Here is a 22,793-nt window from a genome sequence, read left to right on the forward strand (position 1 = left end):
TTCTCATATACATCACCACCGTAGTCAAGGTTCTTATGCATACCTAGGTAGGTACACTTGCAGTAACTGTCCCTGTCAATCACACTTCATTATAATTTGTCTTGATTTACGTAATTACTGGCAACTTCAGGCTTATTAATTTCCCGTAACCATCAGGCCACTCTCCCGAATTTCTGTTTCTCTGTTTATTGGTTTCCCGTGTTCAACGGGCTCTTTGGATCATACACATCAGTCGTAATCAGCTCCGGGTATTCAATCCCACCCTGCTTCAGCGCCGCCTCCATCGTCTCCATAATGACAATGCTCTCCGTCCAGGGCAGCGTGGCGCTCTCCTTCTTGCCGTCGCGTAGGCATCGAGCACACTCGTCTGCCTCCCAGAACATGCCGTGGCCCCAGCCATTGCGTGCAGGGTCCCCGGGGATGGGGCAGTCGACCAGCTGAGACTCGCCGTTCTTCTTCACAACCTTGTACTTGACGGGTCGGTAAGCCGGGAAGAAGACTTGAATTTCTCCCTCCGATCCCTGGATTCGGATGACCGGGACGGCGTCGTTCTCGGGGTCGGAGTGTGCTCGCATGGTGGTTGTGGCGACGCCCAGGGAGTTGTGTCGAGGGAACTGGCAGATGATGGCCGTGTTTTCATCCGCACCGGTGGTGTACTTGTTGCTGGCGGCGACCACTGTTGGTGCCTCCTTGTCTTGCTCCGGCTGTAGGTGGTACAGTGTTTGGAATACCCAGGTCAAGGGATACACGCCGAGGTCGAGGATTGCGCCGCCTGCGAGATCAACGTTGACCATGCGATGAGAATCATCAAACGAGAGGCCCTTGCCTTCAGTTGCATTCGAGTTGAATGACAAGTCGCCTGTATTCCAGTAAGCAAGTAAGCTCCTTTGAATCACAAGTCGATATACTCACCAATTGTTCGGTAGACAGTACCAATCTCGCCCGACGTGATGCGCTTCCGAATCTGGATGCTCAGCGGGAAATATCGAGTCCACACAGCCTCCATCAAGAACAGATTCTTCGCCTTGGCCGTCTCCACGAGCTTTCTGGCCTGAGCGGCCGTGACGGTGAAGGCCTTTTCGCACAAGACGTGCTTGCCGGCTTCCAGCGCCAGCATGGCGTTCTGGAAATGGTGGCTGTGAGGTGTTGCGACGTAGATGATGTCGATATTGGGGTCGGCGACAAGCTCTGGATAGGATCCATATGTCTTGGCGTCAAAGGCACCGTCTATTGTCTGGAGAAACTCATCCGCCCTCTTCTTGCTGCTAGAGGAGGCGACGGCAACAATCTCGTGGCGCACATCATGAGCGTCTCGAACTTTGGGATCGCACAGAAGATCCTTGCAGAATGCTGTTATGTTGGTGTTAGCTCAATGCACGGGCGGGCTCCCCTGAACTGAGATTGAAAGACAAGATACTGACTCTCTGCAATTCCGCCGGTGGCCATGATGCCCCATTTCACGGTATAAGGGTTTCCTGCGGCCATTGTGGGTGTGGTGTTTTGTTCAATTGCAGTTTGTTGGAAGGATGTGCTACGACTGAGAGTTCTCCTACGAGCTTGCGTCAAGGGCGCGAGGCTCTACAGATATTTATATTGACTAGCATCATCTAGCACTTTCTTGGCCATTGTTTGCAAAGTACGCCGTCACTCAAAAGCCCACGGCGAAGCGATCCACTGCGAGCTGCTCGATCCACGCCGTCGCCAATAATCAGCCGCCAGTGGTGGAGGACATTCCATTATCCACTGCGTAACGTGCGGACAAAGTTGCCCCGCGGCAACTATTTCTCTCTCAGTCGACCACACAACGGCGTCCGCTATAGCTTACAAATTACCCAATTCGAAACCTCTCCTCAGCTGGGTTCGTTATTATGGCAAAAGCTACGTTAGCGGTGGGGAAAGGAATTCGGCTTGGTGGGGTTGCAACATGCGATCCAATTAGGCTCAGAGAACAGCGTCATTTCTCCATGTCCATTCTCCCGACAGTATATCCGTAGGTCGTGACCGATGTCTGGATGGTGAAGTGAAATCGCTGATAAGGAAACTTTGGCCGTGAAGCGGAATCTTGACGTCAATGTCTATAAAAGGCGAGGATTCAAAATGATGCCAAAGGTAGAAATAAGCTCTTTATTATTTTTTATTTTTTGACATCAATATTATACGGAATGTGGCAATCAGTATGAACTAAAGACATTGATGTGCCTGCCGTGACTTCGTAACATGTACAGCGTCTATTTCCCCGCGTCTCAAGCTCCGCTGTTGAGTGCGTGCATGAGATTGACATTCTACCAGCTCCAGGCCGATAAGCCGATAGCAGTTGTTTATCTATCACCTTCTTTATCGTGATGCAGCTCTGCTGAATGGCATCTTTGTCAATGTAGTCTCACCGTCAGCGATCCTAGTATCATGGCTCGACCATCTATTGGAGCGCAGGCCTCTCGTCTTGCGCGAGATCTTCCTCTGGGGATATCATCATCCTCCTCCACGCGGATTCCAAAGCTGGTCTATGGCACCGCCTGGAAGAAGGACCAGACCGCAGATCTAGTCTATCTGGCTCTGAAAACAGGCTTTCGGGGCATCGACACTGCAGCCCAGCCAAAGCATTACGATGAACGTGGCGTTGCCACCGGTGTTCGACGGGCTATAGGTGAAGGTATAATCAAACGCGAGGACCTATTCGTATGTTTAACCACAAGTCTTTTTTGCACACTTGACTAAACCATGCATTTGTAGATTCAGACCAAATTTACCTCGCCGGCGGGGCAGAGTGACATTGCTCCATACGACTTCAATGCCCCGCTGGCTGATAAAGTTCACCAGTCTGTGCAGTCATCCCTCGCCAACTTTACGATCGATGGCCAAGAAGCATACCTGGACAGCCTCGTGCTGCATTCCCCCATGGACACTATCCAAGAGACTATAACCGTGTGGAAGACTCTCGAAACGTACACTCCGCACAAGATTCGCAATCTCGGCATATCCAACACCACCTTTCCCGTCTTGCAGGCTTTATTCAACGACATGAGCGTCAAGCCAGCCGTTGTGCAGAATCGGTTCCATAATAGGACTGGTTACGAGACTGAGCTTAGGGCATTCTGTCGCGAGCAGAAGATTGTGTTCCAATCATTTTGGACAATATCCGCCAATAGGCATCTTCTTCAATGCAGCCCCGTTCGAGAGGTGGCACAAAAGGCTGGAGTGGGAGCAGTTGCGGCGTTTTACTCCATGGTATTGGGCCTTGAAGGAACGACCATCTTGGATGGAACGACAAGTGAGGATCATATGAAGGAGGACTTGGAGGGAATAGAGGCTGTGGGTGTCTGGGCAGAGGGAGAAGGGGCTTCTGATTGGGCGTCTGCGCTCAGTAGCTTCAGGAAACTGATTGGTGAGTCGTAGCCCTATGCGGAAGAGTAAAGAATCGCTATAGCTGCAGGTGACATAACGCTGCGAGTTTACAAATTTACCCTTTGTAACTCAAAAACGTTTAGCAATTCGAATGGGATTGTGTATGAGTATAGTCTGCATATCCAGCAATACGGCAAGAATAAACGAGAATGTCTTGGGATATCCTGAGTGTATGTCTACGTCTAAATATCTTTTGCAAATGTGTTCGCTACAATAAAAGGGAAGCAAGCAGTGGCTTCCAAGTACACCTATTTGCTTCGTGTCAGCTTATATCCCTAGAATTGCAAGACCAGAGACACGAGGAGGCGCTTACCTTGACATTATCTGCTCCAATCTTGATCTTGCCCCATGAAACAGCCTCATCCGGACGAGCACCGGCGTCACTTCCGTCGAATTCTTGGGCTGTGTTGATATAGACGGCGGATTCCGCACCGTTTCTCATCAGGCATGCATTTGCAATATGGTGCTTGACCACTCCTCCTCCCAGAATAATCATCCCTGCTCTCTTGGCTCGTACGGCGATGGTGTTGATGCGGCGGATATCTTCCACGAGGTCAACGCGCAACTGCTGCGGCGAGGTTTTGAATGTGTGAAAGTAAAGCATATCTCCTAGACTGCCATCCGTCAGGGCAGGGCAGAAGACCGGAATGTCGTTCTTGTACGCCCAGTAGTATACCGAGCGCTCATCATTGATCTCCTTACCGAGCCGGTGGATAACCTTGGATGGTGTCCAGTGAATCTCGTCTTCTGTTCCTTTGCTGGCTTCCTGTTCCTCCAGCATCTTGTCAAAGATGGGCACCACCCAGTCCTCAAAGGCGCAGTAGTTTGCATTAGGCACCACGAGGTTTCCGATACGGTTGAGACCCTTTTTCCGAAGACTTGCACCATCTGCGCTGAAAGAGCTCATGTATGTTTCACCGAGGCACTTGATGAAATCTTCTTCAACGCCTCCTGCTGTGGTCACTATGGCTGAGACATGCTTGTGCTCCACCAGCCACCGAAAGACGCCTCTCAGACCGGATGAAATCAGGTTTGAGGTGTATCCCAGGAAAATGGTAGTCTTGTCTCCTGTTTCAGGGTCTCTCCAGGCTCTCTTGATTTAAGGCCGTTAGCCATACAAAGTCAGCAGTATTGAAGCCCTCTCTTTAACTAACCATGTCGTTGATGATCCTGATGGCCTCACTCATTGAGCTTGCCTGAAATCCCATGTTTCTCATGCCAAGAAATAAGTCCTCTGCGGTAATGGGCCCCTTTAGTTTGTTGAAATCAAGTTCTTCTACCTTTTGGGCGTCCTTTGGCATTTCTTCAGACTTGACGAGAACCGCATTGGTGACCTCGGCTGGAGGCGCATTTGAGCTGCCGCTGTCAGCCATATTAACGGTATGTGATATCTTCGCAAGATGTTAAAGAGACAAGGTCCTTTGGATGCTCGAGATAAAATGAATTAATAATGAAATGTTCTAATCTCTATAGAGGGCCTTTCAACTTCAGGGTCGATAGGAATACTCTTCGCCTCTCTCTATATTTGCACAGGTCGCGGGTAGCCTCATCCGCCAAGGATTTACTCAAAAATTAAAGAAAAAATGCATCAGCAATGGGGCTAGTCCCACAATTGCAGTTGTTGTCGGCAGTGCCAGAAACATCAAATCGAATTTTTCTCGACAGCGCCAAGCCCCCGCCTAAAACCGGGGTGCCTCAATCACAGCAGAACCCCCCGGAAGGGACTAGCGCCTCGCGGCAAAGAGGCTAGGCCTGTCCAAGCGCCACGCGATCTGGATGTATTTTGAAGTCTCACGGTGGACCTCGACATCTTCAGCTCCTTCACCCTTCCAGCCCCCGACGGCTATTTGCATCGATTCGCCTGGAATAGTCTGCGGCGTCGCGGCCAGACATTGTCGGATTGTCGGCCGGGCTTTGCATCCTGATTTCTTGCTGTTTGGAGGGTTCTGGCCCATTGGATTCGACTTCGCGGGACCCCCTGTGCTGGATTCGGGTACAGAGGGCACGTTAGCCGAACCGTTGAGCCCATTGGAACTCCCCGTGGCCAACAACAAAGAAGCCCGACTTCGATACGCCACGAATCCATCTCCAGCTCTGGTTTCGCGACACCATTTGCTCTTGGATGGGACCTGCGGAACATCTGCAGGGTCTCATCCGACACTGGCCTGCCACACATCATGTACGTACCGCGCTGGAATCGTCTACCCGCCTCGAAACGGTGCATTGTCGATGGCCGCGGTTGGCGCCGCGCCCATCGTTGTCAGAAGCGAAGATAGAGTTCTGCAAGTACCGGCCTGGGGCGTGTTACTCACGTTAACAATTGTTCTAGGACGTCCAGGTATTCAAGATACGATGGGGATCGGCGGTCTAGGTCCCCTCGAGATCGATCCCCAGCGGATCGCTTTGACCGACCGCCGCACTTCAACAATGATGGCGATAGGCGTCGCTCATCCGCAGAAGCGCGAACGAATTCGGCACCGTTTCCGCCAGGCAGAGATCTTTTCGGAGACCAGATGCGCAGAGAGCCGCCGCGTGGTCCCAAGGCTCTTATAGATGCGCCCGTCGGGCCGAGAGGAGGCGGATTTGGCGGCGACTTTAGAGGCGGAAGAGGGCGTGGTAGAGGACGAGGATGGGGAGGACGAGACGATAGCCGTGATCGGGGGAGAGACCGAGATGTCGACTTTCGAGACCGGTATCGAGACGAGAGAAGCCGAGAACGTGACCGGGAGCGAGACAGAGACTGGCGCGACTCGAGAGACTTTAGGCTGCGCAGATCGCCAATCGGGAGAGCTCGATCGCCAACGCGAGATGGACGAGATTTCCGGGATCGTGATCGGGATATACCTCCAGGGCTAGATGCAGACAGATCTCGACGTGGCTCCCGTGATGGTGGCCCTCCTTCGGCAGGCTCTTCAACATCAGAGCCTCCGTTTGGCGTGTTGCCATTTCCTCGAGGAGGTGGATTCCGTGGGCGAGGAAGAGGTGGAAGAGGAGATTGGGGCATGGAAAGAGGTCGTGGCCGAGTTCCGTACGACGATCGCGGCGACCGCTACATGCGCAGCCGCTCTCAGGAGGGGCGCTGGGCTCGTGAGCGTGACGAGCGCGAGCGGAACGATAGACATCCTGATGCTGATGTGCGTCGTGACCTTCATATCGATAGGGACCGAGGAGACCTTTTCCGCCCAAAGATGGCAGCCCAGGAGTCTGCCGCGCAGGCCAAAGACGTCTCACCTCTCCATGTGACACCTTCAGCCCCGGCATTCGAGCCTGCGCCAAACCGGGCTCCGGCTATGGGTACAAGTTCAGGTGCTGGTGGTGAGGTGCAGACACCGACGCAGGCGCAGGCACAGGCGCAGGCTGCCCCCAGCATAGTCACAGCCAAACCACCACCGACGGCCCCACGGGCATTTGGAGAACGCCCAGTTTCTGCAGGGCAAGCTTCCACAGCACCAGCTTCCACAGCCCCGGAGATCCCATTGCCTCCCGCCGGGCCATCGAAAATCGGCGCACCTCACGACAGTCCTCCAATAGGGACACCTGTAGGCCCCCGGCTTCAACAGCAACCCAAGGTTACCCGCCCGTCTAGCAAACAATGGATCAACCCAAGCTTGAAGAAGCCGCCGCCGCCGCCAGAATCACCAAAGGTGACGAGATCACAAAGCTTTGCTCAGCAGCGGCCCATCCCATTACAACGGGACCCCTCGCAAGTCGAGCCGCCCGAACCTAGGCGACCGCGTAGTAGCGATGCAAAGTCGGATTCTTACTCTGGGCTAGATAGTAGACTGCGAGCCCATCACAGCGAAGAGCCGGGTGAGATAACTACAAGGACCGAAGACGAAAAACCGAGCGATATTGATGTAAATGCCGAAGCTGAGAAGCCCGAGAGAATGGAATCAGTTGACTACGAGCCACCTGAATCAATGGACCTGGAGGTAAAGCCTTTGGATAACTCAGAGCAACCTGCTGCCCCTTCTACCACTTCCCCGAAGCAGGAAGCGCTTCCTAAGCAAGACTCACCTTCTAAACCTCAGGAGAATGAGACGACCGAGGATACGAAACCTTCTGCGGAAGCAGCCACAGAACAAAAACATAGACGACTCAAAGTGCGCGCCGTGCGATTCGCTCTGCCTCCAAAGAAAACTCCGCAAGAGGAACCTCCCGAGTCTGATGATGAAGATATGGGCGACTATTTCGACATGGAAATCAACAAGACTGAAGCTGAATTGAACAAATTACAAAGACCAAAAACGCCAGTTGATGTTATCAGGCGCTTTATGGGATTATCGCATGGAGCAATGGTACAGATACTCAACGAGGGTGAAGGACTGTCCGAGATGCTGGGCGATATACCGGAGAACCATGAGCCCGAAAGCGAAAAAATGGAAGTGGAGGCCGCCGCTGTACAAACAGAAGAGACGCCTGCTATTTCTGACGAACCTCTTCCCTCAAAGGAGACTGAGGAGGTCAATCACGAAAAGGAGCCTGCCAGTGACCAACTTGAGAAGAAATTAATTCAGGAAGATCAAGAGAAACCTGAAATTGGAGCAGCCACACAAGAGGCAGAAGATGTCCAGCCAAAGGCCGAAGAAATGGATATCGATAACGAGCCTACAATTTCGCCCCCCGAGCCCAAGGATGTTCCTGAGCCTGTAGCCGAAATTACAGCAGATGAGCCTACTATGCAAGAGGACAAAGAAGTTGAAACCGAACCGATCATTCAACAGGCTCCGGCACCTATCGAAGAGGCTCCCAGTCCGGCGAAACCAACTGAAGTGGAGCCTAAGGCTCCAAGCACGCCATCTCAAATACCAGATGAGGATGATGAGACTGAAACTGAAGATGAGGCCTATATGGAGGCTCAAGCTGTCGCGGCCGCTGAGACAGTCCGTCAATATATGTCAACGCCCCCCATCGATAGCCTGCCTGACTTTCAAGGTCCAGTGTGGTATCGAGATAAAGACTTTCTGGCAACGCTGGATTCGGACCCAATCATTGACGACTTTGTTGCTGAGCATCTTGCAAAAATTCACTTTGATAGATCGGCTGAGCAACGGCACGCGCAACAGATCTACGCAGACAACTACATGCAGTACTTGAAGTACACCTTGTCGGATGATCCTGTGGCGACAAAAAGCCGAGATAAATTTTCTGTTTCAGCCCCCTCTGAGACTACAGGTACTGTGACACCTGAGCAGAAGCCAGAAGGGAGGGGTACAGGTAGAAGATTTGCCACAGAACGCGATCTCGAGCGTGTGCTTCAGGCGTCCATGCGAGAAGACGAAGAGAGAAAAGAGCGAGAATTGCGAATCCAGCAGGAGAAATATCGCAGCGATAAGGAGGCTGTTATTCCAGACATGTACTGGGACGATCTGGAGAAGCAACAGGTTCAGTATATTGATCGATCAGGGTATACGCCTCCAGATAGGCTTGTCTCAGCATGGCACATACTCCCTCCCTCTAACAATTACACGCAAGAGGAGGCACAGCTCTTTGAGAAGCGTTACCTAGAGCTTCCCAAGCAATGGGGCAAGATTGCAGAGGTTCTTCCCAACCGCGACTTCCACTCCTGCATTCAGTATTACTACCTGATGAAGGGAGAGCTTAACCTCAAGGAGAAGCTGAAGAAGCAACCCAAGAGGCGTAAGAAGGGTGGGCGAGGCAAACAGAGGTCTAGCGCTCTGGTTTCAGAGCTCGGTAACGGCGAGCCTGAAGCAGAGGAAACGCCCCAAGAAAATGGAGAGAATGGGGAAAGGCGGAGGCCACGAAGAGCTGCCGCTCCCACCTGGGGCTTCGAGCAACCTACGACGGACGGCGAGAGCACTCCTGCTGCTACTCCTGGGCGACGCGGAGCATCTGCTGCTGCCAAGGGCGACCAGCCAGAAAAGGTGGACGGCCGGAAAAGGAGAAAGCCAAGAGACAAAGACAAGGACAAGGACAAGGACAAGGACAAAGAAAAAGACAAAGATGCCAAAGCGTCCAAGCCAAACCAAGTTCTCGCGGCAGCGCCGGGCCCCAGCTCCGGGACAGGAAAGGGAAGAGGCCGAGGCGAATCCCGCCCAGTGGCCGCAGAATTCCTGCCAGCTCCTCACCCTCTCTCCGACCCTCATCGCTTGCCGGTACAGTTCGAACAACCGCTGCCTGCAGGTATTCAACCGCCATTTGTTGTGCCACAGCCGCAACTAATGGACAGACCGAAGCCTGCCGTTACTTCTATCAACGAAGTTATGGCGGCTCCATCGCTTCGGCCTGAACCGCCCCCACCCCCTCCTTCATCTATTACCACTTTCAACTTACAGCAGCCCATTCCTGAGCGAAAGGCAGCGTCACAAGCAGCATCGAGCTATTGGAGTGTTTCGGAAGCTAATGACTTCCCGCATTTATTAAGAGCATTTGGTACCGATTGGTCTGCAATTGCCAAGTATATGCAATCCAAAACAACCGTTATGGTATGTTTCCCCCCCTAATGATATATCGCGAGCGATAGATTTGCTAATACAGTAAATCAATATAGGTCAAGAATTATTACGTTCGGCAGAAAGATTCAGGGAAACCCGAGTGGGAGGTAATTGCCCAGGAGGCTGATGCGAAGCGAGCCAGGGGTGAAAAGAGACCTGACCCCCCTGTCCTCAGTAGTGGTGGCCGTGGTAGGAGGTTCGAAAGCACTGCGCCTGGCACATCACGACCTATTGCGGTTGCTCCTGGAGCGGTCGACCCTCACGTGGATCTACCGCAGCCCAAAGTTGAGCCTACACCTCCTCAGCCACTGAGGCAGCAGCAGCATATCTCTACTTATGGTGTACCTATTGCCCAGGCTCCGGCCCAGGCTCCCCTCGCGCAGCCTAACCAAATCCCTCTTGCTGTACCAGCCCACCCAGTGCCTCAAGGGACACAACAGGCCATATCTCCGAGCGCGCGTTCCATGCATCAACAGCTGCCACATTTCGGCTTCCCAGAGAGAGAACGCGATCCCGCGCAATCTCAGCGAGTGCCGCTGCCGCAAAAGTCTTCTGTCAGCCAGGTTCCGGAGCTTCGAGATCCACGCCCACTCTCTGTGGCACAGCCGCTTCAGCCATCGCACCCTGAGGCTATTGTTGAGCGTGAGCGCACTGCTCAGCTTGATCGGATAAATGCAGAGAAGCGGTATAGAGAGCAGCAAATGCAGCAACAGCAACAGCAACAGCTCCACCACCAACATCAGCATCAGCATCACCAGCAACAACAGCAGCAGCAGCAGCAGCAGCAGCTCATTCGAGAAAGAGAAATGGAAATAGAAAGGGAAAGAGAGAGAGACCTCCGACAAGCAGAACAGCAGTCGATGAGAATGAAACAAGAGCCCGAGGCACCACTCCAACACCGTTACGACCCTTACACCCATCGCCAGCAGCTCAGCCATGGCGGAGGCCCTCGCGAGCCCTTCTCACTAACAAGGGCGCCATCTCAAGAGCCCTCTCGTGCTATTGCTCCTCAACCGTACCCTGCTCCTGTATCGCAGCAGCCGATGAGGCCGTTGCTTTCGGAACCTGTAGCAGTGCAGTCACCGCCATTGGCGCCTCCGTCTTCTCGACCAACCCAAACTCCTCAGCCAAGGATGCCTTCAGGACCTCCGCATGAGCCTTATGGCGCAGCTGCACCGCCACCCAATGCTTCTTCAATGTCTCCTCACACGCCGGTACGGCCACCTGAACCTAGAAAGTCCAACATTATGTCTCTCTTGAACGATGATCCTCCGCCCCCTAAGCGGGTTGCCGAGGTCACCAAGAGCCATACGCCTGTACCGTCGTCGACACCACCCTCTCAGGGTATCGGCAGGCCGCCTCCGCCAGCATCCGGGCTTCCACAGGGCGCCCCAGTTCGTCGAGAAACAGACGCGCACTATTCTCCCTACTCGCGGACGCCATCTGGCGGAGCATCAGCCATGCCATCTCTCAAGCCTCCTTATCCCGCCTCATCAGCTTCTTCGCAACATATGGGTGGACATCGAAGCATGCCATCTGATTCGGCTGTGGATATTGATTACTACCGATCTCATGGGTATCCGCAGAGCCATCCAGCGAGTGGGACGAATTCTCCTCAAACATCGCATCGATATCCGCCACCTGCACAGCCAGCTCAAGCTCAATACCAGTCTCAGACAGGCTATCCTACCGCATATGGAGGAGCTTCTCAGCCGACGCATCTTACCTCACCGCCGGCGCAACCATACGCTGTTCACTCGTCGTCTAGGAGCCGCGAGATTCTTCCGAGCAGCCGCGATAACGCTTGGCCATCGTCTGGCCACCAAGCACAGCCTTCTGATGTTCGGCAACAAAGCAACAGCTGGCCAACTCAGCCTCCGAAAGCATCACAGGCCCCCCCACCGCACTCGCAGCAGGCTTGGGGATCTCAGCATCCTTCAACAAAGCCAGGAACTCCGGGACCAACATGGTCAACGGCACCTCCACCGCCGCAACAGCATCTGAGAGATGAACGCGGACCTCCTTCAATATACGGACAAGGTGCTTCTGGCTTGCCGCAGCAGCACGGAATGCAATCTAGGTACCCACCAGCTACTCGAGAACCGCTGCCCTCCGCTCCACAGCCATACTCGCGATACGCATCAACGCCGGGCCCGCCGCCTCCGCGAGATCTCCGAGAGCCTCCGCCGGGCCGAAGCTACACCCCCAGTGTCTATGACAGAGGGCCGCCACCTGCCCAGTCACAAATGCATGGCTATCCAGCGCCAGATCCAAGAGACATGCAGCTTCGGGATGCAAGAGACCCGAGAGATCATAGAGATCCAAGGGACCCGCGGGACCCAAGAGATCCGAGAGACCCGCGTGATATAATGAACAGAGGTTATGACCGGCCGCCGCCAGACAGCAGATATGCGCGATGAGCAAGTTCTTTCTTAAAGGGTCAATGGGAGGAACAGCAATATAGTATTATACTTGTTCTCGCTTCAATTATGTATTTGCCTGATTACACTTGGTTTCTCTCCCAAATTTTTTTATATGCATCTCTTTTTTCATATTCATATACGAATTTTGCCACGTTCTATAGATGGGGACTGAAGGGGAAAAAAGACACACAAAGGCATTCATTTGGGTTGGTTGAATGGAAGCGTTTATGGGCGGGGAAAAACCCCCACAAAAGACTGCAACTCGAGGAGGGAAAGGGGCAAAGGACCGGCGAAGTTGCTTGTGTATAGTGCGGTTTTGTTTTCGGCTGTTCTTGTGTTGTTATCAGCTGTCTTTTACAAAATGCAAGTAATTGTTTGCTTTCTTCGTTTTGGACGTGTCCTTGGTATGATACTGTTTATCTTGATTATGAAGCTTAGCTTATATATATGTATATATAAGGATGTATGAATATTATTAAAAGTGTGAGTTGTGAAATTGTGAAATTGTGAATACTATTGTGAGGTAGGTAGCTGGTCGAGGCATGTTGAAGTGCTCAGTGCCTACTAAGTTGATTCTGTAGTGGGGCTATCAGCTGCTAGATGTTTAAACTAGCAGCTGCAGCTAGGCTTTACGTCCAGATAGCTTCCGGCGCGTCGCGCGCAACTCCAACTACTTGTGCTGCATGCATCATACCAAATACTTCTTCTATTCCGAGCTACTTTCAAAGGCAACAAACAAAATTCAAGGCATCTGAAAAGTAGCTTTTGCCTCTCCGCAATGGACGCACGCAACACCGCCAGCGGCTCAAACAACAGCAGCAGAGCATATTTCGAACAGCAGCGAGAAGTCCTCATTGGGGACATTGCCGAAGTATGAGAATCCTCTTGTCTCCTCTCCCCAAATCATATGCAGACCAATCTAGGTATATCAGGAGCTAATCTTTGTGATATACAATGCTTAGAGCTTCGAACAAGTCCTCTCCAGCATAAATAAATTGAACCGATCGCTCGAAGCAGTCATTGCTGTACGTTTCCTTTCCTCCGCATGAAAACGCCCGGAATGCAACGCCCCGAAAGAGAAACGACGAAATAAAGGCTCAAAGTTTTCTTAGGTCGGCAATGAATTTTCTTCCGTAGAGGCTCTCTGGTCACAATTCGAAAACGTCATGGCCAAGGACGAAGACGGCAGCAAAGCAGCAGCAGAACACCAAGGCGACGAAACACAAGCCGAAGAAGAAGAGACACGACATGAATGAAATTATGATACCTATTATATGATACCCAATATGGAAGAGAGAGGGGGGGAAAGGCACGCTTCATACAAACAAAACGAAAGATTATACTATTGCTACTACACGCACGTAGGCGAACAAGATACCCCAAACTGCCGAGTACTCTAGCCAATCTACGTACGCAACGCATAAATGTACACTATCGCTACAGCGCGACCGCTAGATCGGAGAGGAAAAGAAATATATAAAGACAGAAGGGGGCAGAAAGGAGAGACAGTCGGTAGGGTGAATATGATGATTTTTTAATGTCCCCAATCCCAAGCCTGATTGAACTCAACAGTATCATGCTACATAAGAGAAAAAACGCAAAGTGGATAGAAAAAGCGAGACAAAGGAAAAAGAAGACAATAGTAATAATAAAGCACTAAAAAAGACCACACAAGTCCGCAAAAAAGTCACCACCCGTTTCCTAGTTGCGTTGAAAGTTTGTGGTTTCCATATCCACCCCTCCCCTTTCATGCGTCAAGGCTAGTAGGACCTAAAGCGCAAATCCAAAAAAAGAGGCCGGCTCGAATATGTTAAAATCAACCACGCGGATTTCCGCTTATATATACCAGGCTCTACTACCTCTCCTTCGAAAGAGCGAGGTGCACCAGCAGCTCGTCTCCCATCTCCAAGCGTTGTCGTCTGAAATCGTGGGAAGTCGTGGGACCATTAGCCGTTGGACGTCGTTCGTTATAGGCGCAAATCGTCGTAAAAGATCGTCTAATGGTCATGAGAATTGCCGTATCTGCGTCCGCATCCGCTCCGCGCCCACAAGTCCACCTCGACGACCCCTGACTGCCCTTCTGCCGCCAGTGCAGAAAGGACGAGCGTGTAGGCTCTCGCGTGACCGCTTTAAAGGAAATTGCACTTTCTCTTCTTCCTCTTAAGGCCTCCTACTACCGGAGCTTGTGTCTTTCCATCGCCAGCGGACACTGCCATTGCAGTGGGTGTCTCCAAGTTCCTCCGGTCGTTGGCCACGACAGTCAGAATGGCCCGTTCAAAGATCTCGTCGACGCCCCGCATTTCCTTACTGCTGCATTCCATATACCCGGCTCCCATCTTCTTGGCAACGGCCATTCCCTGCTCTGCGGTGACGGGCGTGAGGCCCTGGGTCTTCAGCATGTCGATACAAGATTTTTTGTGCCGGAGATCTGATTTGAGGCCGACCAGGATGAGGGGGGTGTAAGGGCAGAAATGCAGAACTTCGGGGTACCACTGTGGTCGGGGTTAGCAAACGGCAAATCGACATGACTGGATTCAGGGGGTGGAGCCCTCCAATGTACCTTATCCATGACATTGTCCAGTGAGTTGGGGCAGTCGATGGCGAAGCACACAAAGATGAGATCGGTTTCGGGGTACGACAGCGGACGGAGGCGGTCGTACTCTTCTTGGCCGGCGGTGTCCCATAGAGCGAGCTCTACGGTCTTGCCCGTGGGCGGGTGCGTCGGGTAGGTGATGTAGTTCTCGAACACGGTAGGAACATATTTCTACCAAAGGGGTCGCTTCAGTATCTGGACGCTTAACGAGGGACCGCTGCGGCTGGGCGCTGCTTACCTCTGGAAAATAGCCCTGGCTGTAGCTGATGAGCAGACATGTCTTGCCGCATCCTCCGTCTCCTACAACGACAATTTTCTTCGAATATGTCGGGGCCTCCGTTACGTGAGTCGCTGCTGATTCGCGGCCTGACGATGAGCTCATGGTTGTACTGACAGTTCCCTCGCTGGAGCGGGTGCGCTGGGCGCGCTTCTCGTTGCTCCCCGTCGCATACTGCGAGTTGCGGTTCTGGTACGCCGCCATGGTGGAAACGACGTTCCGAGCAGATGCTGCAGAGAGCGCGGCAGGCGAGCGTGTCTCGGGCGGACAATGCAATGCGGTCTCGTTCGCCGGCAGGAATGCTGATCCTACTCAACAAAGAATAGGAGTGGGCACCGCAGCAGAAAACAAAGAAAATCGACGGTTGCGGCTCGGCAGGGTCGCTGCAAGTAAGGGAACAATGCGGTGTAAGAAGGATGAAGAAAGGATGAAAAAGAAAAAAAGATACACAAAAACAGTCTGCGGCGGTGTGGATTTCGATGCGGCGAGCAGCAGAAACCGTAGCGCAGCCCCCGAAGCTGAAGGTTTGGAAGTCGGCAGGACACAGAGGCTGGGGGGATGACGATGTTGTACTTGGACGGGCTAGGCTGCTGTTGCTGTTCGCTCCGGGCAACGAGACGAGTTGGTGGGACACGACGGTTGCTGCAGCTGGTTATCAGACGGGGAACTGGGAAACCGAGCCCAAAGAGCTGAGTAAACAGTTGGCGGGGCAACGGGGGCGGTGCAGCCCCGGCGCACTGACGTGACGGCCCTGGCGAGTGGCTGGGGCGCCAACTGGCGGTGGCTAGGGCGGGTTGTTCCGGCTCCGAAGATGGTCCGTGCATTAGCCGTCTGCGAAAATTCTCCCGGGCTAAAACGCGTGCACGAACTGCAGGTGGAGATTCTTGTGCGTTGCGTATAAAGCTTTTTTTCGTGCAAAATTCTCTCTTCTTCTTTTACCCTCAGAGGTCGACTTCTCTCGCCGCAAAATGAAGAGACTTTATTCAGCTTCCGGGGATGACGCTGATCCTTCAGCCCCCAGCAAATATGTGACACTTGTCTCCGGAGACGGCTTCGAGTTTGTCGTGCTGCGGGAGGCGGCCAAGATCAGCCCGATCATCAAGGGCATGCTGGACCCGAGGAGTCAATTCGCCGAGGCCAAGGACGCGAGATGTGTGTTCCAAGAGATGAGGTGAGAAACGACCATGTATTTTGTGGCCGTGGCATGCGCTGCAAGGGATGACGACAATTCCGTGAGCATTTCTTTGACAGAACGCCGCTGTCTCTACCAGACTCTCATGTCTCGGGCGAGGCTGACAGGCCGGTCTGGTTGATTTTGCACTACACTTGAACTGACCGAGAATTGTCTTGACAACGGCCTTGCTATAACGGTGTTTGAGCTGGCTGACCACATAATAGCGGCTTGGTGCTTGACAAGGTGGTTGAGTACTTCCATTACTGGTATCGTTACAAGGACAGCGAGGACGTGCCCGACATGGACATTCCTGTCGAGCTTTGTCTCGAGCTGTTGGCCGCAGCCGATTACCTGGGCTTGGATCAGTAAGCCATGTGGGAGTCGAGCTATTGGCACTTTTAATCTCACACGTTTTTCACAGGGCCAATATGAGCACGAAATGATACCGCACAGCCATGGAATGTTTCTATCCAGACAGATTATGACACGAAGATATGATACCACACCGATTGCAGAAATAGAAGAGGAAAGCAATATTTCCTCGCCTTAATACTAAAGAATGATGACTTCAGCAGCTTTTTCTCTCTCTCTTTTTCTTTCAGTTCATTGTGACGACCATCTCTCCGACCTCCATTTCAGCATATACGTTCTTCTCTGTTACTCCTCCGTGGGTTGAACGTCTATTAGAAGTGGTAGATTGATAGCTTCCCTCTCACTCTGCTTGACTCACAGTTCTCCCGTTGAGATCTCGCTTTTTTCTGAGGGGCACATGCTTTGCCAAATGATTCGTAGCTTTGTAAATGATTGGATTGCCTCTTGTAGGCTAGCCAGTTCAATCTTCCGCCTTATAAGAGCTTCGAGCAGTGTTAGTTAGACTTGCTTGAACTGCAAAGTAAAAATGTCAAACACGTCCACGCTACGTTAACCAGTCTATTTCTTACAGCATACTGTTGAAGCATCTGTAAATTCGGCGTTAAGGCACTTCATAGTGTTCCTACCGTAGGAGTTGCATGAAGCTGCAGTGGCGTCCTTCCTAAGCTGCAGCAACGGTGTCACATCCGTCATCTGTGAGTCAATGTCAAAACTATGACTCAACAACATCCCTGAATGAATGAAAAATTGGCTGCTGGTTTCAGCATTGCCGTTTCAAAGAGTACATTTGGCCGCATCCACCTACAGATACTTAGGTGAGCGTTTGGACAGCTGTCTTTTGCAGTGGCCGTATATTGCAGCCAGTGCTCTGTTAGTGGACGCCGATGCGCGCTAAGCCCCGGCCTTTCGTCACTCTTTTCCGACACTACCTCAGATATCCTACGACGAGGAAAATGGCATCAGGTGCCTTCGAATCGCAGGGCGTTCGAATTGCTGTAGAGGGCTGTGTAAGTCTTTCTGCGCTACATTTATCCTTACCATCTTTTCCAACAGCGGAAATTGACTGTATTTTCAGGGCCATGGCGCGCTCGACGCGATATATGCTTCCGTCAAGCAGTCTGCCCAGGAGCGCGGCTGGGATGGCGTCGACCTGCTCATCATTGGAGGTGACTTCCAGGTAAATCATCATAAAGATTGGTTGTATCCAGTTGGTACAGGCTGCTAATCTACCCAGGCTGTGCGCAATGCGGCTGACTTGACAGTCATGTCGTGTCCCATCAAGTATCGCAAAATTGGCGGCTTTCACGATTACTACGCTGGGAGAAAGCAGGCCCCATATCTGACCATCTTTATTGGCGGCAATCACGAAGCTGCTTCACATTCCTGGGAGCTCTACTATGGTGGCTGGGTGGCTCCCAACATTTACTATCTCGGAGCTGCCAACGTTCTACGGCTGGGTCCTATCCGCATAGCAGGCATGTCTGGAATATGGAGGGGTATGAACTATCGCAAGCCACATCATGAACGGCTCCCTTTCAATCACCTGGATATCAAATCGTTCTACTCTGTTAGAGAGATCGATGTCCGGAAGCTGCTATTGATGCAGACGCAAGTTGATGTCGGCCTAAGCCACGACTGGCCGCGCCAGGTAGAGACACACGGCAACCTCGACGAACTATTCAGACGAAAGCCCTTTCTGAGACGCGAATCTATGGATGGGTCTCTTGGCAGTGTGGCTGCTGAGTATGTCATGGATCGTCTAAGGCCACCTTACTGGTTCTCTGCACATTTACATGTCAAATTTGCCGCTATCAAAAAATACGATGATGCACCAAATGCCACTGAGGTTACCCAACCTCAAGCAGACAAAGCCGTTGATGCTGCGCCCCCCGTCCAGGACAACCCGGATGAAATTGACTTGGACATGGACGATGAGGATGCTGAGAATACTACCAAAGAAGCGACTACAGGAGATACCGAAAGCAATGCTAAAGATACTGAGGGCGCTACCGGGGAAGTTCCTGACGACTTGAGAGCTCAGCTGCCTGCATCATTTGCTCGGCCTACAGAAAAGGTGAAGCGCATACCAGGCCAGCCAGTCCCTTCAGGTATTGAAAACAAACAAGTCCGGTTTTTGTCATTAGACAAGTGTCTGCCACAACGACATTTTCTTCAGCTATGCGAGGTTCAGCCGTTCAAGAAGGAGCAACTATCTGCATATCCACCTCAAAGCTCTGGTCCTAGATATCGACTTCAGTATGATGCCGAGTGGTTAGCGATTACCCGTGCTTTCCACAAATTCCAGACTTTTGGCGATCCTACGGCCAAAGTGTCTGAGGATTTAGGCGAAGAGAAGTACATTCCCCTGATTGAAGCAGAAAGGGCGTGGGTTGAGGAGAATATTGTGCAAAAGGGGAAGCTGGACGTGCCAGAGAACTTTGAGCAGACGGCGCCTCCATATGTTCCCGGCACGCCAGAGATTGTTCACAAGCAGCCCGATGAGTATACAAGCCCCCAGACCGCGGCCTTTTGCGAGCTCTTGGGTATTGAGAACTTGTGGGATGCTAGTGCCGAGGAAAGACAGCAGCGGAAGGCTCAGGGGCCGGTGAATACACAACTCGAGGGGCGCGGTGACAGAGGGGGCTATGACGGAAGGGGAAGGGGAAGGGGTAGAGGAGGCGGCAGAGGTGACGGCAGAGGCGGTGGTAGGGGTAGAGGAGATGGAAGAGGAGGCTTTTACGGTAGAGGAAGAGGATATTGAGAGACGGTGGGCCTGAAGAGGGCCATTCGTTATTATCCCTCATTGCCGGACAAGCCCAAAGACAGGAAAGAGCAAGTACATGATCAAACTGGCATCTCGTCTAAGCAAGGGTCGCCAATGTTTACCAGAAAGCTGGTTGTGGGGATAGGAGGCTTTGGTGTTTGTTTACCCACTCCAGGCACGGAGTATGTACTCCGTATCTGGATGTGCTAATGCAGGTGGTCTTACATATCGAACTCTGCAGCAATAAGCACGCATGTTCCGCGAAGATTTGTGGATAGCAATTAATGCATGCGTCCACCATGAACGAATAGAAATCCACAGACGGCAATGTTTCCTCATGGCCCATGCGCCTCATGTAGATTAAATTGATGGACGTAAACACGCAGATGCGGCTTCAATGTTGTTATAAACAATTAGTAACAATATCTTAGTAATCGGCGTTGAAGCTTGGACTCCCGGCCAAACGAATTTCCGTGACGGCCATCCTATCCTCAGCTAGGGATGCCAATAGACGAAGCCACCATGGCCGCCAATTTGGCTCATGCCTCTTTACGGCAATGGCAGAATTGCAAAACAGGCGGCGGAATGGAGTGGCAGAAAAACACTAAAAATTATCCGGTTAACCGGATATGCTTGCCTTGTGCGCCAAAACACCGGGATTCTACAATGATGCCTTAACAACTGGGGGTTAAAGGGGGTTCTTTGTCGTTGCACCCGCTGTGTCATCTCATTTACGGGCAAAACTAACCCTTTTCTCTTCTTCTTCTTCTTCTGTTCTCTCGATGAATCGAAAGTTATGCCCAACTAAATTTTATTCTTGTGACGTATAAAGCAAATTATTCTCTCATTTTTTTTTGCGGAGTAGACATGGGGCACCTGCAGAATCTCATGACATGGGCCAAGGCCCAAGGTGTAGTAATTGACGCGATACAGCCGAGCAAGATTCCCGGTCGAGGCACAGGGATTCTAACCACGCGAAAGATTGAGGTACAGTAAATTGGGGCCCGCTATGTAGGATTGGATGTGGCCCTTTGGGGGGAAAACAGGTTCTAATATTCGTGCCAATATAGGCTGGAGAGGAAGTCTTGAAGGTGCCTCCTGGGGCGTTGCGCTGCTTGGACTCAATTCCGTCGAGTGTACGCGAGAGATTGCCCGCGAAGACGACCATCCAGGCACTGCTTGCGGCGGACTTGACTCTTGATAAGAGCGCCAATGCGGTGCCTTGGAAGGCTGTGCTGCCGAGGATGAGTGATTTTGAAGTAGGCATGCCGATGTTGTGGCCGAGAGAGCTGAAGGATCTTTTGCCTCTTGAGCCTAGAAATCTTCTCTCCAAACGGGAGAAGGCGTTCCAGGGTGATTGGAGTGGTTTCAACAAGGCGTTTCCGGGCGTTCCATATGATGAGTACACGTATGCATGGCTGGTTGTCAACACTCGGACTTTTTACAATGAGACTCCCGAGACGTTGAAGTATCCCTGGGAAGATAGGCTGGCCTTGATCCCTGTGGCCGATTTGTTTAACCATGCGGACGTTGGGTGTAGGGTGTATTACTCTCCAGAAGGATACCACATCGTTGCGGATAGCAATTACGAAAAGGGCGAGGAGTTGTATATCTCGTACAGTAGCCACTCAAACGACTACAACCTGCTCGAGTATGGCTTCATTCCTGATGAGAATCCATCAGACGATGTCTACATTGACGATGTGATATTGCCCAAGCTGAGCGCGAGCCAAAAGGCGGACCTCGAAAAGCAAGATTTACTGGGAGAGTATCCCTTGGGAGAAGCGACCGAGGAGTTTCGCCGTACGCAGGCGGTTTTGAGGCTACTTTGCTGCACGACCAAGGAATTTAAGCGATTTCTGAACGATGAGGAAAAGGGACATGATGTTCAAAGCCGAATTGACGAGTATCTGGTAAAGTTGCTGAATGAGTATTTGAATGACATTGTTGCAAAGCGGTTACGGGAGGTTGATGCTTTAAAAGTTGGTTTGGAAGATCAAAGGGCACTTTTGACGAAGCGATGGATGCAGATTGAGGTGATTGCAAGGCGGAAGATTGAAAGGTACCGTGGGAGACGGATGGATACTGCAGAGTAAAAAAGGGTTGGCTTTTTGGGACAAGGGAGTTGGTTTTAATTTATGTGCATCATATAGGCGCGGCATCATGCAAATGAGATATAGAACGGTACAATAAATGAAGAATAGATTGTTTCCTGATAAACGAGGCGTAATGGGCTTTTTACCTGCCCCTAGAGATATAGTTCCAACATTTGACTTACATACAAATATACACTATACCTATGTTTCCTTTCCAAAAGGTAGTCGGCTAACAGACTCTTCGAGAAGCTTAACCTTGTTGAAGTCCAAGTTCCAAGTCATCTTGTATCATATATGGGGCCATACTTGTTGTTTTGCAGTCAAAGTTGTTTGATGAGTCCTCAAGCCACCTTGTCACTCGCTCTCTCTTTTTTGTTTAGATGTAGAGAGCTGATTCTGGTTCTGAGGTATATGTGCCTTCTTCACTTTGGTCGCAACAGATAACACCAGTGAAATATATCCGGATCCGTCGCTTTGTTCTTCGGCGTAGGCACTTTTGCCAGAACCTCGACATTGAACGGCAACCCTTCAATGTCAAAACGATACGCAGAGTAACTCATTGAGATCCACACAGCACCTGGTGCAAGATGCTCCTCAACACAACTCGCCATACGTCGAACTTGCTCTCCTCCGCCACAGGAGATTGCGTCGACGGTGCTCTTGTCAACCACGAGATCGAATTTGCACTCTTCATCATGATTATCAGCTGAGAGCTTCAAATCGGTAGCATCTGCCACGGCATACTTCATCTTTACGTCTCCAAAGGCTTGCTTCTCCAGCTCTCGGCCTCTTTCCGTAGCTAGAGGCTCATAATCGACATTTGTGACGTCCAGAAAGCCGAGATGGCGAAAGTAGTTTTGTAAGTCGCTGGTTCCGGAGCCGATGTGGAGGATTCGGGCTGATGAGGGTTCAAGGTTTGTGAGAATGGGCTTGATGATGGAGATGAATTCGGCAGAACTGAGGAGCCATTCGAAGGAGGTCTCGGTAGAGAAGCGGTCGTGCCAGTAAGCTTGTTTGTCAAAGTCGACTGGCATCCCCCCCTTTTTCTTCTTTGCCTTTTTTTATGTTTAAGATGTGTTTGTTCTTATCCAATGTAGATGACCAAGCGGATAATACAACGATGTTTAACAAAAAAAAAAATGTATACCAAATATGAGAGCTGAAAGCCATTGACAAGCTCGAGATGCTGAATCCGGTCCGGTGCTGATCGTTAAAAGTTTATTCAGGCGATGGGGCC

At 51.6% G+C, this 22,793-nt stretch overlaps 10 protein-coding genes across 10 annotated transcripts; 6 read left to right on the forward strand and 4 right to left on the reverse strand.

Moving 5' to 3' along the window:
• Positions 1 to 185: 185 nt before the first annotated feature.
• TGAM01_v205329 (oxidoreductase) lies at positions 186 to 1,485 on the reverse strand (the record flags this gene model as incomplete). Its single annotated transcript, XM_018807760.1, has 3 exons — positions 186 to 859; positions 913 to 1,350; positions 1,422 to 1,485. 3 exons carry the CDS (start codon positions 1,483 to 1,485, stop codon positions 186 to 188), a joined length of 1,176 nt encoding a protein of 391 aa, XP_018658948.1.
• Positions 1,486 to 2,403: 918 nt separating this feature from the next.
• Positions 2,404 to 3,393, forward strand: TGAM01_v205330 (hypothetical protein; the record flags this gene model as incomplete). The annotated part of the gene is made up of 2 exons (XM_018807761.1): positions 2,404 to 2,676; positions 2,731 to 3,393. 2 exons carry the CDS (start codon positions 2,404 to 2,406, stop codon positions 3,391 to 3,393), a joined length of 936 nt encoding a protein of 311 aa, XP_018658949.1.
• Positions 3,394 to 3,584: 191 nt separating this feature from the next.
• TGAM01_v205331 (deoxyhypusine synthase) lies at positions 3,585 to 4,775 on the reverse strand (the record flags this gene model as incomplete). Its single annotated transcript, XM_018807762.1, has 3 exons — positions 3,585 to 3,650; positions 3,716 to 4,495; positions 4,557 to 4,775. The coding sequence occupies 3 exons, from the start codon at positions 4,773 to 4,775 to the stop codon at positions 3,585 to 3,587; spliced, it is 1,065 nt and encodes a 354-aa protein (XP_018658950.1).
• A 403-nt stretch (positions 4,776 to 5,178) lies between these two features.
• TGAM01_v205332 (hypothetical protein) lies at positions 5,179 to 12,277 on the forward strand (the record flags this gene model as incomplete). Its single annotated transcript, XM_018807763.1, has 3 exons — positions 5,179 to 5,740; positions 5,797 to 9,848; positions 9,914 to 12,277. The coding sequence occupies 3 exons, from the start codon at positions 5,179 to 5,181 to the stop codon at positions 12,275 to 12,277; spliced, it is 6,978 nt and encodes a 2,325-aa protein (XP_018658951.1).
• A 781-nt stretch (positions 12,278 to 13,058) lies between these two features.
• On the forward strand, positions 13,059 to 13,536 carry TGAM01_v205334 (hypothetical protein; the record flags this gene model as incomplete). Its single annotated transcript, XM_018807764.1, has 3 exons — positions 13,059 to 13,151; positions 13,243 to 13,305; positions 13,393 to 13,536. 3 exons carry the CDS (start codon positions 13,059 to 13,061, stop codon positions 13,534 to 13,536), a joined length of 300 nt encoding a protein of 99 aa, XP_018658952.1.
• An 873-nt stretch (positions 13,537 to 14,409) lies between these two features.
• On the reverse strand, positions 14,410 to 15,354 carry TGAM01_v205333 (rho family, other; the record flags this gene model as incomplete). Its single annotated transcript, XM_018807765.1, has 3 exons — positions 14,410 to 14,772; positions 14,841 to 15,044; positions 15,112 to 15,354. 3 exons carry the CDS (start codon positions 15,352 to 15,354, stop codon positions 14,410 to 14,412), a joined length of 810 nt encoding a protein of 269 aa, XP_018658953.1.
• Positions 15,355 to 16,118: 764 nt separating this feature from the next.
• On the forward strand, positions 16,119 to 16,767 carry TGAM01_v205335 (transcription elongation factor B, polypeptide 1; the record flags this gene model as incomplete). The annotated part of the gene is made up of 3 exons (XM_018807766.1): positions 16,119 to 16,321; positions 16,549 to 16,689; positions 16,746 to 16,767. The coding sequence occupies 3 exons, from the start codon at positions 16,119 to 16,121 to the stop codon at positions 16,765 to 16,767; spliced, it is 366 nt and encodes a 121-aa protein (XP_018658954.1).
• Positions 16,768 to 17,580: 813 nt separating this feature from the next.
• Positions 17,581 to 19,457, forward strand: TGAM01_v205336 (hypothetical protein; the record flags this gene model as incomplete). The annotated part of the gene is made up of 3 exons (XM_018807767.2): positions 17,581 to 17,703; positions 17,772 to 17,873; positions 17,931 to 19,457. 3 exons carry the CDS (start codon positions 17,581 to 17,583, stop codon positions 19,455 to 19,457), a joined length of 1,752 nt encoding a protein of 583 aa, XP_018658955.2.
• An 870-nt stretch (positions 19,458 to 20,327) lies between these two features.
• Positions 20,328 to 21,556, forward strand: TGAM01_v205337 (hypothetical protein; the record flags this gene model as incomplete). Its single annotated transcript, XM_018807768.1, has 2 exons — positions 20,328 to 20,447; positions 20,531 to 21,556. The coding sequence occupies 2 exons, from the start codon at positions 20,328 to 20,330 to the stop codon at positions 21,554 to 21,556; spliced, it is 1,146 nt and encodes a 381-aa protein (XP_018658956.1).
• A 422-nt stretch (positions 21,557 to 21,978) lies between these two features.
• On the reverse strand, positions 21,979 to 22,590 carry TGAM01_v205338 (hypothetical protein; the record flags this gene model as incomplete). The annotated part of the gene is made up of 1 exon (XM_018807769.1): positions 21,979 to 22,590. One exon carries the CDS (start codon positions 22,588 to 22,590, stop codon positions 21,979 to 21,981), a length of 612 nt encoding a protein of 203 aa, XP_018658957.1.
• Positions 22,591 to 22,793: the final 203 nt, after the last annotated feature.

Source organism: Trichoderma gamsii, assembly GCF_001481775.2.
Source record: "Trichoderma gamsii strain T6085 chromosome Unknown Scaffold_16.2, whole genome shotgun sequence".
Taxonomy (NCBI): Eukaryota; Fungi; Ascomycota; class Sordariomycetes; order Hypocreales; family Hypocreaceae; genus Trichoderma; species Trichoderma gamsii.